At 39.0% G+C, this 19,200-nt stretch overlaps 1 protein-coding gene across 2 annotated transcripts in view; it reads left to right on the top strand.

The window, feature by feature from the left end:
- The window catches only part of ctdp1 (CTD (carboxy-terminal domain, RNA polymerase II, polypeptide A) phosphatase, subunit 1), a 73,160-nt gene that overhangs the window by 16,965 nt on the left and 36,995 nt on the right, over positions 1-19,200 (top strand). For both annotated transcript variants that reach the window (XM_073463540.1, XM_073463539.1), the window contains exon 11: positions 2,425-2,578. In XM_073463540.1, the coding sequence (XP_073319641.1) occupies positions 2,425-2,578 (154 nt within the window). The remainder of the gene's footprint in view (positions 1-2,424; positions 2,579-19,200) is intronic.

Below are 19,200 nucleotides of genomic sequence, written 5' to 3'. Positions count from 1 at the left end.
GACACTATTGCATTTTCTCTTCTTCACTTTCGACCTTTGTTGCTGACAGAAATAGTAGGCATCCCGTTGCACTGTATCCAGAAAAACCCCTGTGGCTCCTGCAGAACTATAGCATGTAAAATCGTGAGAGTTATGCTATTGACGTTTCTCTGTTTAGTACTGACTGCAGAATCGCTCATAACAGATCTTAAATGTATGGATCTTTCCTCTGGGCCTCATTTCCATCCCTCCCTTCTCTGTAAACTAAAACAGCTGTTGGTGTGGTGTAACGCTGCTTTGAATTGACAGGAATTACCCTCAAAGGAGACATGCAGCAGCTTCAAATATCAACTGAGGCACAATAAAGCCCCCAACAAAGCTTTTATTGTATGGATTGTTTATAGCATTTGGTGACGGGGGAAACCTGTCAACCCGGAGTGTGTAGTGTAGCTCCCAGACGAGCCTCCAAGCTTGGGTTGTGTTATTTTTATCTGCATGTTGGGCCATAAATAAAGGCACAATAAAATTCAGGGTAGTTTATACAACAAGGGATGAATTCTCTCTTCAGCAGTGTAAAATACTAACCTTAAAATACGTTTCATACTCATTCAGTCATATAAATATTAGATTTTCCAGCCATGTTCTCATTTAATTTCCACCAACAGTTTGATGTGACAGGTGAAAGAAAAGCTTCACACTTCCTCAAAGTCACCTCTGTGCTCTTTCACGCCAGTCGTCATTCATCTGTCAGTCACAGATGCAAATGAAGAGTGTGTATTTGTTTGTCATTGGAGCTGTGGCCGCACTGTTTCTCACTTAACACCAGAGTAATAAAAGCTTACTTTAGGCATCGTTTTACTAGACAGTCACGGTGGCTTCAAATGTTTTGAAATGTCTATGATGATACTCTAATTAATAATCACAAGCATAAAATTGGCCCACATAATTAATGGATTGGAGGCAGCGTGCAGTTTTCTGGGAGTTGCGTGAACTTGGATTAAATCATCAAAGAAGATCTGTTCAATTAAGCACTGCCAAGTGAAAGTGTGGAAACTTCCTCTTCCCACTTGCATAAGATTTACATTTAAAGGGCCCTCGTTAGATAGAGACAGCCTTTGCACGTCTCATCGTTGGTTCCCAGCCACAACTTTCACTCTCACCCTGTTCTCTACATCCACAAATTGTCTGTGTTGTGAATAATGTGCTGATTACAGTATGCAAAACGTTGGCGAATGAGTACTGTTTCCTTTCGGTTCCTGTGAAGATGACTGTAACACTAGAATGCATATAGAAATAGAACAAGCAAAGCAGCAGGGAAACAATGTACTCTGCTGTTATCTTGACTGTAAAAAATAAACAAAACAAAAGCAAGTGATTATTATTCTTTGTGAGACTGTGAGGATTGATCGATTTTCAGATACATAAGCACGTTTCTTTATTGACTTTGTTAATAATTTGTCAGTTTAAATCAGTTTTTTTTAAAAAGATTTTTAACGAACATCAAGAAACTTTTAACTAGTTATAAAATAGTCTCTATTTACTACTGATGCTACATGGCCTTCATAAGTAAACAAGACAAGCACTGAGATCACTGGGTTGGAGTCATAAAATGAAAACTATTTTTTATGATGATGAATTGAGGTATCTCGCAGCCTGAGGAAAAAAGCTATTGTGCTGCCTGGTGGTACGGTACACTACTCAAAGTTGACTCCATATTATTATCTTACATAGCCAGAAATAGATGCAGTAGTAGATGCAACAGTCCCCTTTAATTCAATCAAGGCTAATCCTCTCTGTATCACTCTAAATTTTAAACCACCCCAACTGCTTAAGCATAATTTGAGCTCACCAGATCTAGTATCCGCATCACTAGTCCCTCATAGGTAACAGCCACCTAAATACGCCAGATTTTTCATCCATATCCATGTATCATTCCCTGAGATTTAACGAATATGGCAAGAAACGCCCCATCTCACAATGTTAAAGTGAGAAAAAAATCCTGGATTCCGCCTCTTTATCTGGATCGGCACCAAAAGTTAATGGGCACTATTCTCGTCCAAGACCCATCCTCCATCCAAGTTTTGGGTGAAATCCATTCAGTAGTTTTTGTGTAATCCTGCTGACAAACCAACCAACAAACGGACAAGGGTGAAAACATAACCTCCTTTAGTGGAGGTAATAAGGCAATTGATATAAAATCATATAAATACTAACTTGGGAGGATTATTACAGTATCAAATGGGAATAGAGGGATAGAATAATTGTATGAAGACAAGTCTAAACAACTCTTGAGCTACTAATTATATTGACACAATAGATCAAAATCTGCCATCCTTATCTTTCTGTCTACTTGGGTAACTAGCTAGCTAGTCCACCTATTTGACTGCACCGAAGGAGTTTGCACTCATGGTGTTTTATGCTCATGTATTTGTTATTGTACAACAGGGGAACTTCAAAGAGTCAGCAAGATGACGTAGCAGGGTCGAGCCAAGATGACGAGCAGCCCGGACCGTCTCGTCGGAAACGACAGCCGAGCATGTCAGAAACTATGCCTCTGTACACGCTTTGCAAGGAGGACCTGGAGAGTATGGACAAAGAGGTAAGGAGGGGGGGGGGGAGTGACCATTACTGCTACAAAAAGAAAAGAATGAGAAGAAATGTCCAGAAAGGTTTGGACATCTATTAGTTAGTGAGTCTCTTATATGTTGATAAGGTTAACGGTTCATTTATTTGTCACCAGGGATGCAAAACAAAAGAGTTTAAGTCTGTTTATGCTACATAAGAGAAACAAAACAAACTATTTTATGGAGTGGAGTGTGGGTGATGAATTGAGTCTCACAGCCTGAGGAAATAAGCTGCTCAGTAGTCTGGTTGAATTTCTTGTGGTAATTTGCCCACAGTGGCAGATATTACGTGGCCAAAAATGAGGCACTAAGCAGAGACTTTATATACAGTAACTGAGGAATTCAAGTACTCTTGTCTCAGCGGTGAGTCTGTGCTCTTAGATTTCCCTTGCAACCTCACAGCAGGGGATAAGTGCATCCACCTGCAACATTATTGCTCTACATTGGAGGGCCAAACTGTGCACAATCAAACAAGCTTTGTCGATGTTGCAATAAACATCTTGATTTTCAGAAGTCTTGCTGTGTTGTGTGTGTAGATTCAAAGCTCCTGCATAAATGTTCCTTTTCGGTTGAACTCCTCTTTCGCTCTTTCGTTCCTGTTCTTAACTTTGTCTGATTTGAAAACCTTCCAATCTGCCTTCTTTTGTTGTGCTGGTGGAGCTGTAATGAAGTATTTATTTACCAACTCAGCACTTACTACTCGCTTATTCCACAATAAAAGTCTTTCACTATACAAACCGCTGGCACTTTTATTGGTAAGCGGTTGCATGGCGTGTTGACCAAGGTTAGTGGTCAGTTGCTATACTATGCTTTCTAATTCCTTTTATGCTCATACCCCTATTCTTACATTTTTTATTATTCTATTTTATATTATTTAATTTAGCTTTTACTTTCTTAATCCAATTTCTTTTTTACCTTTTACCCTATCATACTGTTTTATTGTTTTATTTTAATGTTTTAGTCCCGTGGACGGCTCTGGCCCGGGTGGCTAGAGGGCTCTGCACCTTGGTGTGGAGCCTCCTGTCTGCCTGGGCTGGGGTGGTCCCTGTGGCGGCGCCCCCTGCGGTCATGGACCATGATTCCTCTTGGTGTGTGCGGCCCCCAAAGGTAGCTTCTTCCTCACCTCAGATCTCGGTGCCCAGCCATGTCTCCTCAGTGACAGCTAGTGTGTGTGTGTGTGTGTGTGTGTGTGTGTGTGTGTGTGTGTGTGTGTGTGTGTGTGTGTGTGTGTGTGTGTGTGTGTGTGTGTGTGCGCGCCTGCGTATGTGCCTGAGTGTGTATGTATTTGTGTATCTCTGTGTGTATATTTGTGGGGGTGGGAGGTTTGGGTTTTCATGGTTATTCTTTGTTGTTCATGGTTTTTCTTTGTTGTTTTTATCCTCTGTGAGGCACTTTGTGCTACTTGATGTATGAAAAGTGCCATACAAATAAAAGTTGATTTGATACATGGACACTTACCCTATAAGAAAAGTGTTGGGGGTATTTGTGGTGCTGTGTCGGGTTGACTGCTATCCTGTGCCTGTGTGTGTCACGTTATCCCATCTTGTCATTTGTAGGTGCAACTTATTGATAGGTTGGAGAACTTTGTTTGAGAGATTGGATCTCCCTGCATTGTCATTTATGGATGAGATGGTGTAGAGGGATGAAATGAAATCGCAGTTGAATACAATTTATCAGGCAGCTTTAGGTAAATGTTAATGACAGATAGGTGTATGCTGAGATCCATAAACATCAATGAAACCATGAGAGCAACACATCATTTAATGCTGCTTCCTTACATTTCCAGCCACCGCCACCCAGGCAGATTTAAAGCCTTATGCTGCCATGTCAGTCTACTTTCTGCATTTTCTATTTTTTGCCATCTTTGCAAGGCAGGTGACATGGTAACTAACGTCTGAAAGCTCTGCACCTCCTGCTTGGATAATACTCTATAATGGAGTCTGAGTTCTGCTAATGCTTCAGCGGGGGGAAAGTGGAGTCTTGAAATATGTCAAGAGCCTCTCAGCAGGCTATTATTCTGAAAAAAGAGCTTTGTGGCTTGTTCACGTGGGACATGACATGTGACAAGCCATTATTGAAGTGAGGTCACGTTTTGGCTAGTGGTTATTTTCATAGGTCTCTTTGTTGTATTTATAGGGATATCTCATTGGAACTCTTGTGTTGGTCTCCACCCAGGTGCTTTTATTTCTCACCTTAACATCACCTAAAAAAAGTGAGGCTAATTGTATGCAGTAGTCTGTATTATAAAGTATACATACTGTAAATAGTAGTGTATGCAATTTTGACTCTGTTTTGCCTAATATTATAGCCATCTTGAAGCTGCACAATTAGCAATTAATAAAATGACAATATGTGTGAAAAAGGGTTTGCTAGAAGTAACAAACCCACAGAGAATGTTTATCAGTCTGTGGTTCAGCACATTGTTTTGGTTTTTAGGCAAGCAACTCTTCTGTCTCACTCACAGCTCTCATTAACCCTGGTTTCCTGGCGAAACACTGGAATTACTGTGGTGTTTATTGGTAGGGGAAAATAGCTTTGGGCAATGTATATGCAGTTTGTTTGTTTTTTTGTTGTTGTTTTTTTAAAGATAAGTAATTGTGTTGTCCCTTTTTCTGGTTTATGTATTGAACCCATTGGTTCAGCATGAGTACATTTACTGCATAGGGGTGTTGTGCTTAATGACTTTTGATGGAGCTAATGTGCTGCAAACTGTTGAGTCAAGCAATGTGCCAGTAAAGAGGCAGAGAAAGTTTCCAAAAGAGCCTTTGCCTTATAAGTGTGCTTTGCACATAATGACTTTTGGTGAGAAACGATGGATATAAAGAAAGAGACAATATAGTAGCTTTGTGGCCTTCTCTCCTTAAACCTCAGGGTATAGATCCGACAAGGAAATGGGACTTTGTTTAGTTAAATAGAATGATCTTGATGTCAGTGTGATTGGTTATGCTGTTAATGAAGACTGACTCCTGCTACTGGGATGCAAATCAGTCTGCCCAGTTATTAATTTTGTTGAATTCTGAGTTAAGCGCAGCTCTGTAGCTGCAGGTGACAGCTCCATCTGGGAAGTGCTGTGCCATGACTTTCTGGAATAGATTTTCTTCTCCTTTTTTCATCTACACTTATGTGTTTAAAGAAGATGCAGGGCTGCCACCTATAATCTCTAAAAAATATTGAACTGGAGAAATGCCAAAGCTGACACTATTAACATTTCTCTTTTCATTTTCTATCCATATCTCTGAGCTTTCACATTCAGATTAATCTTATTGTCATTATACTCAGGTACCACAAAACATTGTTTTGCTTCCCTCTGTTGAAGCAGCATTATGAAGGGTTGGTAGGTTGATGGTTTGGCAACCCTACAGTTTCTGAGTGCAGGACCACTGTCTTAAATACAAATCCCAGGTTTCTGTAACAACTTGTCAGTTAACAATTCATAAATTCATAGACAGATTAAAACTTTTTCTTCTATAGCTGCAACTGATGATACCTGTAGCTAGCTCGCTTATTGAGCTAACATAAGCTTCATCTGTTGATTAAAAGTTTGGTCTCTGTTTGACCTTTTATCTGTTTCCACCTGACTCGTCTTAAAACGAGAATCTTGTCTTAAGTGTCTTAAATTTACACTTGATGGCTACATATCATAATTTTTATTATTATATAATTGAACGTCTAAAAGGAAAGGAAGCATCTTCACCAGTTAATCTTTGTAGAAAAAGACTATCGTTGCCTAAGGCATGTTCACATTACAGCGGAATAACAAGGGTGTTGAGCTGCACACTGCTGGCAGACATCAACTTCATTACAGAGACTCAAACAGTGCTTTTGTATCAAACCAAGTAGCTGCCTCTGCATGTTTGTATTTTGCCTAGGGAATATCTTTTTTATCTGGTCTTATCAGTAATTAATCTGTTTGTTATTGTATTGTTCTGGTAATATGGAAACGTATCTAATGAGTTGATGTTTCAGTTCATACAATGGTTGGGAGTCCTTGGCTGTGCCCACAAAGGTCAAGGCAGCTCAGGTCAAAGTTGGCTAGTTAGCAGATCATGCAACGTTTACAATTTATATCAGGGGAAGATTAATTCATTCCAATTCTATCCATTATCCATCCCTCGTACTTTTGCTTCTGTGTTTTTGTAGTGTAGAAAAAAAAAATCACCCACCCAAATTCTTTAAATGCTGGGTTAGGCTTTCTGAGAAACCCAAAGCTTGACAGGCCTGCCATGCTTAGTGTCAGTAGGTAATCTATGATTGGATAACTGCGAGTTGAAAGACCAGTGTAGTGAATAATCAACTGATAACTTAAAGAAAAAATCAAAATTTTGTATTTCTTTTTAAATAAATGACACAAAAGACTTAATGGTATTTGAACCCAATCCTCCTCCCTGTCTCGTCTGGAGATAAGATCATTCTTATGGTAATTGTTCCTGATACACAGCAGCGATGGCAAAAGTATGACACGTTTTCAAAGATCACATCTGTGTTTGTGCCTATTAGACATCATGATGACTGCAGCAGGAAGCAACCTGGAAATTGTGTTTCTATTATTAATCTGGAAATGGTACATTATGTCAGGGGTTGGGTCAAGCCTTTTGTATCATTGAGTCTGAGCCGAGGTAGTTAGAAATGTTCTCTGTCTCTGCTTCATCGGAGAATGTGGGGTAATTTAAAAGGAGAGAACGTGGTGTTTGAAAAGCATATTCATCATTATCATCAAGATAAATTTAAATGTTAACAATATAATGTGAACTTTGGAATGGTTGGGTTTTTCATCAGAGAGGATCTTGAGTAGAAGTGGTCTTGCACTTAGAACGATGGATCTCAGATGGATGTGTTCCCACCTATAACATGTGCTGTTTTGTCAAAATTATGAAGGTCTCTTTAACTGTATTAAGAGTTACTTCACTCTTATGAAGATGTGCTCGATCATTCTGATAGTTATTCATCTTCTGTGAATTCCCACAATGACGAGATCAATCCAGCCTCAGTCAACACTCTTGGAATGGTTAAAAAGTTGCCAGAACTACTTCATTAATTTCAGGTGCACTGTGCTTTAAGGCCTTTGTTGTAATCAATACCATTGTGCAAGCATTGTTATGGTAGCATGGACCTAACATTTATTTTATTAAAGGCCAGCCTCTCAGTAATGTAGCTTTGTCATAGTTGAAGATCAAGTTGGTTAATTAGATGTTCAGTGCTCACACTAGGCATCGTTCCAAGAACACCAACAGCACTTATTGTGTAAATGTGACATTTAGAAGGCTTGAGCATAAAGCTGAGTGAAGTTCACCAGTGAGCGGGGAAGATTTTATCATGTTTTTTCCCATGTGGTTGCTTTTGTTTTCTAAAAGGCACTGTCCCCACAGTTGGTTTAGGGAAAAGCTCATGTTGTTCATTTGGAAGACATAAACATTCTTTCAATGTTATAATATATTCAAAATGAAAATGGCAGGCACATATTCAGGCGCTAATATTAAAAATGTCAAGTGTTACTAAAAGTTGTGAACTTAACATGTACTTGCATCTTTAAGACCCAACCCAAATGAGCCCACCTGATACTGGGCTATACATTTGTGATTTAAGATGCTTAATACCACCAAGGCTCAAGTAATTCTGTCAGGCGTCATCCTAATTTGAAAGTAGGACTATTAACTTCTTGGAACCATAATTAAATCCTTGTCCAACATCTTTTGTACTTCAGGAAAAGTAAAGAAATTGACTCAAAAGAAGGATCTTTTGTAGATGCACTGCATTTCAAATGTCATCCTCCTCAGACTGCTTTCGCTAAAGGGCAGTCTTTGACGTTCTTAAACGCAGTGGATCCTCAGGGCAAAGGGAGAGAATCAGGTTTAATTGGCTGGAGCAAGGTATACATCTGAGTCAGGTAGACAGCCTTACATTTAAATGTCACCAATGGTTACATGGTGGTATGTGTCAGTTTACCTGGAGCAACATGTGCAGAGTCGCCCAGCTATGAATCACAGCAGTGTACCAACTGGGTGACCTTTCTTTGAAATTGCTGTTCCCTTGTTGGCTGTGTGATGACTGGGTTTGGCTGGATTCTTGGTCCTCTGCTACTTCCAGTAAAACGATAATGCATCACATGGACTATTAGTGCTTTACTCGATAATATTAGTCAGGAAAAGTGGTCTTGTGTAGTCTACTCTAGGAATGTTGCTTTTTGCAAAACTCTAGTTGGAACAAATACCCTGTTAATGCAAATTCCATTCAGAACGTAACCCACATTGTCTCATTCAACAATAAGTGTTGTCTTGAGTGACAAGAAAACTTGACGAACAGTTGCATGTCATAAAGCTGGCACAAGGCCGTACCTTTATCCTCACATGTGCTTGAATCCAAAATGATGGCTCATTTTCACCATTTAGTGTTACCAAACAGAACAAAAATAGCCTAGGTAGGGTTGGCCAGGCATTCAGTTTTGCCGGTCCAGTCCGATTGTACAAGCTTAAACTGGTTTGATTTTATGTGAACTAACTGAACCAGCTTTTGGCAGGTGTAAGTGGAAAGAGTTGGCAGCATGTGGCTTGTTAGCAGGAGCCCCAGGGCAGCAAAGTATCTCAGCACCTTAGGGTGGTCTGCCTTTTTTTTTTGATGTACTAGAGTTGAGCATTTTGTGCGCAGTACCACTATACTACTCTGACTGACATCCACAAGAGAGAACTGTCATCAGTAACGACTTGGTGCGGGTGATGCTGTCTATGTCACACACTACAACACTTTATCACAAAGCCTTGTTTTAATCCAGACCAGTTTGCCCTTTTATAGGTATTAGCGTTACACTGTTAAATAAAACTGAACACTTCCTAGAATACAATACCTTTATTGTCATTGTACATGCACGAGAATCAGTGTGCCTTACCAAGCTACAAGAAGGAATAGATCAGAAATAGAAACATAAAATATAAGCATGGATATAAATGTAAACATGAAATATACACATGAAGTACAAAAAATAGCGTTATGAATAGGTATAGCTGTAAAATAGGCATAAAAAGTAAGTGGCATTGTGCATATTGTGAGTCTTAGATGTCTCTCTATGTTAGACTGAAGTGAGCAGTTGTAAGAAACATTAGCAGCTATTCCGATATATAATGTGCAATTAGTGCACAATATATGTATCAGTTTCAGATTTAAAGCCTCCTAGCGTTTCAGTGGAAAGAAACCCTTAATTTCTCAACAAGGCTTTTATTGTGAAACACTTGCAGGAATGTACTGTAGATAAGTTATTGACTTGCAAGGTTCCCAGAAGCAATTAAATGTGGCTACTGCCACCATTTCTAAAGTTGCACTCTGCCAGTTATTTTGATGTTAGACTTCAGAAGAAGAAAATTTAAGTTGGATGGTTGTTGTGACAAATAAAAATATGACGTATGACAGTAGTCCTGATTGATAGAGGTGCTCCACTAACACTCTCACCCATCTGCTTCCATCGTTTTCTACTTGGGAGTGGCTGAGTCACATCAGCCCCAATCTCATTGACAGGATAACATTGAACAATGGGTCATACAGGCATTGTTAATATTTAACCATGTTTACAGTCTACTTAACCTTAACCACCCTTTTTAGTGGCCTATTCTTAACTTTACCTCAGTTATACAGAAGTCACAGTGCACATGAAATCTAACAACTGTGAAGTCGACACTCAGCTATGGGAAAAATAATCAACTAAACACAGCTAAGGTCTCCTGAATTAGATGAATGTTGCCAGTGGGATTAGCATTGCTAGCAACCTTTGCACATTAGAGGGAGTCATTTGATGAAATGTTAATATCAAAAGTACTGCCTGAGGACGCTTTTAAAGAAATCTCTTGGGTTTTAGAAGTGAATTATGTAAGATCAGCAGCTTCCTATATGTCACTCTCATATACTCTTACAGTTTAACCTTGGATGATCTATGATCAGTCTTACTTAAGACAGTTTTGCCTTGCGGGTGTATTTCGTTTTAGGCAATAGCTTCTTGAATGACCTATTTCTCCCTCTGTACTTGCATTTAACACAAGCATCAAAGGATCTGTTGAAACAAATGAAAAGTTGTACACTTGTTTAAGGTGGCTGTTGAAAAAAAGATATTGTTCTCAAACTCTGTAATAGCAATCATGAAAAATAAGAAAACTAGCCCACCAGCAGGCTGTGCTAAATATATGCTGATTAACCTGTGACTCTGCAGGTTCCTACAGGACGCTGTAATGTCAGAACTGGGCTAGACTTGTAATGTTTGCATATTGATTACTGTGTAAATCTTTTAAAATTCAAATATTCACTCCCCTTGTAGCTCTATTTTGGTCTCCACCACCTCCTGAGGTGAATTATGCTTTAAAGCTGTGGGCCATAAAACCAGAAGTCATTAAAATGCTCCAGAGAATTGAGGGAAACTGCAAAGTCTGTGTTCATTAGTGCAAGTAACTCCTTTTATGTTCCAGTCACTTGACCCCATTGTTCATGCAATAATATTGTTAAGGGCAGAATTATGAGTTTCCCAGTCACTGATGTTCCTGCAGCATAAAAAATGTTTTTCTAGTAGAACCATGTGCAGTCTGAGCGGTCCAGACAGGGCTGTCTGCTGTCTCCATCTTGATTTGTAGTGTTGTCAGAACTGCCTAAATGAACTATTTACCATTTATTAAAAGTTGTCCTTCGCTCACATTTAATCATTTCTCTAGATTTCTGTTCTTTGTTACGATTAAAAGGATAATAGCCATTTTCACAGCAGACATTTTGACATTTGTTCTAGAAATAAAGCACAGTTAATACAAATTTAGTTAATGATGGATCAGTTCCATTAAGTGTCCCATTTAGCCAATATGCACAACACCAGGACCCTGGAAATTAATCACCTAAATAGAATGCAGTCGTATATAATGTTGTTAATTACGCCTGTGCTGTTTCTGCCCTAGCATGCCAACATTTCTGTTAAATAAATGGTCTATTGAGTAATATGAATTTGACTGGCTCTCCATCCCTCTAGTCTGCATTCTCTGCCAGTACAGCATTGAGTCAGTACACAGTGCGTGATATAATCTGTGTCAGCCTCTTCAGATATGAAATATAAAATATGTAAATAACTAAGAATTTATTTTTCCAATTCAATATTGATTTCTTGCACCATTACAGTTTTAAAACAGGGCATTTAAACAGAATTTCTTAGGAGTTAAAACACAAGTCACTATTAATAGAGTTGAATGTGAATGTTAAATTGGCTGGATTTGAGCTCCTGCTGGAGTTAATATTGAAACTTCCTTCATTTCTGTCAGGAAGTGGATTTATTATCATCTTTCAACTGTTCTGGCTCACAAAAAGAAAATGAAATTTAAATCCTGATGAGTGTAGGCTACAGGGGTGAACTGGATGTGAATGATTATTTTACAGGTGAGGATTTAGAAACATGTTGGTGTGGCACGTGTGACGCCATCGGGGCCCTCAGAGACATGGCTCATTAAGCCTGAGATCATAGGAGATCTAACACAGTCATCAGTCACAGTGATCTTCGCTCTCCCTCTGCCTGCAGGTATTGATCTCCCACATCCTTGGTGAGACATAATCCTTGGGAGTTACCGGGGAGGACAAGCTTCTGCATGAGTGTGCAGAATATAGAGGCTTATTAGGAAGGATGTTTAAGTTTTTGTATTACGCACATTCTGTTAGTCTTCATCTATTTGCTAGTATCTGGCCCAACAATGACAAATACATATTTTGTAGGTAAGATATAGCCAGGCAAGTTTGCAATGTTTTCAAAGTTTTTTTTCTCTTTGTCTAACAAGTAAACAAAATAGACTCACACAATGTCAATAAAGGAAATTTTTGATTGCTATTTTTCATACTCAACAGAAAAATATAACTGTATGCCTTCTGAATTCAATTTTCTTTCTTTTACCGAAGCAAGATTTAAAATCGACCAACAAAATAGTACAGGTTTGTATTCTGACATTTTCTGGACCTAAAGCGTATAATCTCAAAGATTTACCCAATTTCCTGATGGACGTTGGTCATGAAGGCTGTGTTTGGGTCGGTCTGACAATGTTCATGGGAACGTTAGCATGGGTAAAGCAACACAGATCACCTATGTCTGTGTTAACATTCTACCTAGCGCTTAGCTCAGTAGTGTTTTGCAACAATTTTCATTTTTCCGTTAGGTGATGGCCAAGTACTCCTTCAGCTTATTCCCCTTAAAATATTCTAAAAAGACAGAGAAATGTTGTTGTATGACTGTATAAGTGTAAGTTAATACATCTGAGAAGAGTAGACTTTACGACCAAGCCTGGCAATGTGTTTCTAGTCCGTTGGGTCCCAGGACTGTGTTTTGCCTGGTGCACCCTGCTATGGCCAATATGAACTAAACGAGTCAAGTAATCCAGTATGCAGTACGTATTATACAGAATGAAAGGCTTTATTACTCTGGGGCTGCAGACTTGTAATTACAGCTTCAGTGTGAAGAGTTGAAGCAGTCCCAACAGAGCTTCCACAGATATAAAATGGTTTCAAGGATTTGATTCAGCTGATGAAGAGGTTTCTGTTGATTTAAAAGCCTCATTTATTCTTCTCTTTGCAATAAAGTCCCATGTTTACTCTCGTTTGAAGCTCCTTGTCAGCTGGCCATGCTGCCACGGTCTGATAGTCTTGTCAAGTTGACATTTCACAGACAGTATCAACACAAAGGCCCAGGCTCTGATAAGATGTGAATGTTGTGGAATAAAGAAATACTATGGTGATGATTTCACTTGTTTGGCGTGGAGTCCACAGAGATTAAACATGGCAACTGCTGCTTTTTATAGGCCTTGTGGAGCAGATGTTATTAGTGGTTATGATGTGACCATGTCATGTCATTTTGACTATCTGATCGGATGGTGTCAAATGTTTATTTCCATCAATACTGACGTTAACAGTGGGACTGAAATCACATTAATCAAGTAGAACTTTTTTAATGTTACCTCAGGCTGCTATTTAGGGCTCAAACAATAAGTTGATTAATTGGCTTAGGTGGTACACAACAGACTAGAACTGCACCTAATTATGTCATTTATCATCATATTATTTTTTCGATAAATAATTTGGTCTTTAAAAGTAATGCAAAAAGAGCATCACAATTTTCCCGAAGCCCACAGTGACATTCTTAATGTATTTATTGTCTGACAAGAAATCCAACACACACATACATGTTCAGTTTACTACAAACTGTAAGACAAAGAAATGCAACTAATTGTCACATTTGAGTTGTTGGACAAAGTCAACTTTATTTACATAGTCCAAAGAGTACAGTGTACGGCACACTCTGTCCTCAGATTACCAACCCCACAAGAAAAAACAACGTATTGTTAAACAATTATGATTGAAAAATGACTTGAAATGCTCAATAGTATACAGTTTCCTGACCAACTAACCGAAGGTCGTTAACCAGCCATTTTGACTTTCTCTCATTTACATGGTGCAACAAATAACATCATTAATTGCTACAATTTCATTGCAATTATTACTGAAATTAGTTCCCCTTGTAGCAAGGTCTATGAATCTAATTCATTAGTGAACAACAAAGACAAAACAAACGTTATGCTTTGAAGATTAAAGTTGGGAAGATTAAAGTTAAGAAGATTTATTCAGAAATAGGATTGGGGCAATATGAACATTTTAGGTCATGATTATCCGGGCCAATATAATTGCGATTCACAATATTACCCCAGGGCAGATGCCTTCTTAAAGCAGGTTCTGTCCGTGGGCACCTCATCTCCCTGTTGTTAGTTTTGAAGCCGTAGCATTTCCACACATTTGATTTGTACTTTTTTGTGTACTTCAGCCATGGTGACAGGTGTAGGATTTTGGAGTGACTAGAAAGATGCAGGCTCCCCCTTAGGACTTTTCATGGTTATCCTGGTAAATTCACCATGATCAACTTATCCTCAGTGGTTTTTATCGCAATCCATAATAAAGTCTTGCATATGTCCCATCCCTATTCAGAATAAAGATAAAGTTTTCTTTTTAAATTTGCATTTAACATTGGAACATGCATGAAAAGAAACATGTAGTTTATGTTCTTAATAATGTTACTTAAGTCAACCTTGAACTTTTTGCTACTATTTTTTTCTGTATTTTTCTGGCCCATCAAATGTCCGTATTTAATTAGAAAATCCTACAACAAACTTCCCAAAGTGACATATTCAGATTTCTTGTTTTGTCCAAAACCATTGTTTTTAAAACCAAAAAAATATTTAGATATAGATTTTTTTAAGTATATTAATATCCCAAAATGCAACAGTAAAGATGAAATCATCGGTCTGTTGCCCTGAGCTGAGTCTGTGGTGCTGTCCATGGTCCTGAAAATGTTCATACATTTCACTGAGTTTTACAGCCACAGTTTAGAAAGCAGCGAGTTTTAAGATATCAGACCAGCGCTACAGGGTCAAATGCAGTCAACCATCATGCCCACACAACCAGCAAATTGCTGCTCCCAGACAAGCCTCTTCATCATCCAAACCAGACTCAATCCTCTGTCCCTAAACCTGGACCACTGTGAATATTCCCTCTCCTCCACTTTCCATTTGGATACAGTCCTTGGCAGCCTTACAGAAATCTCTTCAGTCATCTGACTGTGACAACATGTCCAGTTTTGCTCCTTTCTTATCCATTCAATGAGGAGTAAATTGGTAGGAAATTCTTTCTGAACCATACAGATTCAGAAAAGCACATCATTGATATAAAAGCCCCCTGAAATCTGAAGTCTCTGAATGAACTCTGAAGTATTTCATGTCTGAGGCTGTTCCATTCCAAAGTAATGTTTTCAGTTCAGCCTTATGTAACTAGCCTTGCCTAACCTCAGCTGCAGTGTAGCACATCTTTCTGAGATGATGGTGAAAAGAAGCCAATATCTTCCTGTTTGCAGAGGCGCCGTGCTCTGAAAAGATGGTTGTATTCTCTGCATATGAGTGCTTCCTTCATGTAGGAGTAGGCAGAGGTGGAGTGAAGATGAGAACTCTTGTTTACGATTGTTCTCATCAGAATGGGGCTTGTCCTTGACTCTATGGCCGTATGGCTTTTGGCGTTTGATGTGACCTTAGTGAACAACTCAGGTTGAATACAGTTATGAGCAGGAGGTGGTTGAAGTCTTTGTTCTCCTGTTTCACTGGTTCCAACAAATTTTAATTCATAACTTGACTTTTGTGGGTTTGCCGGTGATGCTTCATATCCTCACGTCTACCTCTCCTTGTATACATTTGCATTAATTTCCTTCTCCCATTGGCCTCAGGTGAGCTTTCCTCTACATACAAAGCCCTTCTTTTCCTTCACACCCACAAATAATGACCCGTCAACGGTCTTACTCCACTCAGCAATCAAACGTCTGCCCTATTACCACCTCTGACTACCTCTCACAGATGGATTCAGTAATTTTGGGAGGGAATAAAGCTTGTTACAAACCCCCTTCAGTGGGAATTGGCTATGAAAATTTCTCCCTGTGCAGTCCTCAGCCTTGAACAATAACACAGCGCAAACAGAAATTGGTCAGGACAATGAGAGACGATTGACTGACTGCACGGAAATGTGTTGAGCTCTCACTGTGAGCTCCTGCTTCACCTATTCTGCTGCTGATTTTTACTGGCAGGTATACTATTGTCTCTTCTGAGTTATGTTAATGTACTGAGACACTGATATTTTTCTTTTAAAGCCAGACCTGAGGTTGTGAACCTGTGCTATTCAAAAACTTGAAAGAACAACTCCTTTGTGAACATGAAAGTTTTTGCTTGGACAACTTCAGTGCATGTGAAGCTCTGCTGTGTTGCTGAAAGCAGCTAAAGGCCATCTCAGCTGGCATTACCTAGTGTGTCTCACTCATCATACATAATTCATAACAACGTTCAATGTTTTATTTGTTTTAGTCATATTTAGTTTGAGTTTATTATTTTTAGTCTAGTTTTGTTTATTGGTATAAATCCCCTGTTTCATCACGATGTGATATTATGTTGATTCTTTGGAAAACTATGTGATATTTGCTGATTTCACTGCACGTCTGCCACAATACGAAATCAGTTCAATTCAGGGGCCTGCTTTGAGGGCCCATATAACAAAGTCAGTTACAGAAGAAGTTTCCACCCTTTACTTCTAATTATAAATAAATGTAAGCGGTTAAGTTAAAAATGTACTTGAAAAATGTGCCTCAATAACAGGAACAATTAACAAGAGTAGATTTGGGTCAATATTAACTGTCAAGGAGACAAAACCATCGTTTTTCTTTTTTGCTAGTCACTATTACTAGCTTAAGCCTATGGCCTTTTACATTGCCATAGGCTTAATATGTGTACAGCATTTTTTTTCTGTACACATATCTTATAAAATTACATGCTTTATTTAAAGTTTTTCTTACACTCCGCTGGTCGAAGTCACTGCATATCCCCTCCGAACACCACTGCTGAATTTTAGTCTGCATGCCCAATTATTCAGCCTGACCTTGTTAAAACTGAGCAGCTAATAATGCCAGAGTGAGAGCAACAAGTTAGTGGATTGCTGAGTGAGATGCTGTTTGTTTGTTGGTCCTGTCTTTTCTCCAGAATCCAAAATATTTACACATTACTGATTCATTCCTGAGAGGGGAGTAAATATCCTCATTGTCTTGTCCATCTTCCTGCCACTATCCCTGTTTGAATGATGAGGAAGGAGGTGTGCTTGGACGGCCAATGTCACACAGACGGTCAAACTAAAGGCATATCTGAAAAATAATATGTCTCGATGTTTTCACTTTTCGTTGATCACATTGGATTATTAATCACTGAATCGATATATTGATCCTGTTTCATGGATTGTGACACCCCTACTACCTTCTCACCTTGCTGCCCTGAGGTAGACGTGCTCTCCAGGGTGTGTCAGTACACTGGGACATCACTTCTGACCACATCCAACCACACCTATCAGTGACCTGGTTGTGGTTAAAGATAAAACAGGATTTAACAGTCACAGAGGGCAGTGAAACACTAGTTTCCAGGCTTGTGTTACTCTTTAACATTAGCTTACGTTTATACAAATGCTGGTGGACTGACCTCCATGTGTGTATCTTTTGTCCAGGATGTTTTGTTACAGCTTCTTGTCTTCTCAGTGAGACTGAAGATGTTTGTGTGGCACATTAACGCTGTCATCATGCAAGAGCGACACTGACGTGACAACTACTGTCTAGACATGGGATTAGCTACAGCCTTATTCTGTACTCTTGTATCTGAAGTAAGATACCTTTGAAAAGGCAACAAAAACATTTAATTTTGGCACATGTATGGCAATAAATCAGGATCAAATTACATCATCAATAAATCTTAAGGCTCCAACCTGTCTAGATGTAAAATATATTGCCGTAGCAACTTAATCAAAGCCCTGTGCAATGGCTGCTAATTTTCATTAAGTTGGGCTCAGCACTAGCTAAAGCTCATTGCTGTGGGCAACAGCAGTTCACTGCTCCCACAGTAACAGCTACTCTAAATTGCCAGCTTTCATTTAAAATGAATGACTGTCGGCCGCTTTTGCTGCACATGAATCTTTTAGTTTGAGTAACACCTCAGGCCAGGTTTGAGTCTGGAGTTAAAAAACCCATGTCCGGAAGTTAGAAATGAAATCTAAATACCTTTGCTGGACAGGAAACATCTAATCTTCCTTAACTGCAATTGATGTATGTTTTTATTTGTCAGCCCCATTATATTCTGTTTTTTTGTGTTGAAACCAGTCAATGTCCTCTTGTGTGCACAAAAAAGTGTGCTCTATGTCATGTTTGCTATTCTGTTCTCCACATCAGTACATCTTCCCCGCAACAGATAAATCATCACAGGAGACAACAGGGTAGTCACAAACTGTGCCAAACACAATAGTGCAGCCACTGAAACACTCAGCCAAAAATAAAATCTCTGCCCTGGAATAACACTTGTACGAAGCTCTATTTGCAGCTTGCAGTGATGAGACCAGTAGCCTTACTGCAAACTAGCTTTGGGGGGGTGCCGTGCTGTGCTTTGAAAAGTTTCATGGTGTGCTCTTTGCTTGGCCTTTGATTACAGCCAGGAAAAAGATGCTGTGGGAAGTTGACCACGCCGTTTGTGAGAGATTGTTAATGCTTCCATTTTTGCGAAGGTTATAAGACCCCTCCTGACACAGTGAACTGTAGATTGGTTTTTAAATGGCTGTGATCTGAAGCAGACACAGCTACACTGGCCATTTACTGTACAGTGCCTCAGAGCTATTTGTCAGTGGTAGATAAGAACTTCTCTGATCCACACAGAGAAAGTCTTTGCCCTTAAATTTTCATATGTTTGCCCTTGTTGGTGTTGGAGAAATGGACCAAAACGACTTCTTATCCTTTTCCTATCTCTGCTTGAAGTTTGGCCTTGTTTGCTCAGAAGTTTGTCAAAGCTTGTTCTTATATTTTTTCCATTTTATTAAAAAAAGATCAAACTATTTTTTGAAATTTTTAGTGCCAACAATGTCAAAGCTTCAAACCTCTGGCATGGCTCCAGACTAATTTTTCACACTGGTTACACTGGTGCACCTGTCTTTTTCATTTAGGTGCACCAGCACAGAATTTAGGTGCATTTTAAATTAATTAACATTTTATGTAAATGATTGT

Source organism: Pagrus major, chromosome 3 (genome assembly GCF_040436345.1).
Source record: "Pagrus major chromosome 3, Pma_NU_1.0".
Lineage (NCBI taxonomy): Eukaryota > Metazoa > Chordata > Actinopteri > Spariformes > Sparidae > Pagrus > Pagrus major.
Note: the sequence above shows the minus strand (reverse complement) of the source record. Positions and strands in the feature narration are given on the sequence as shown.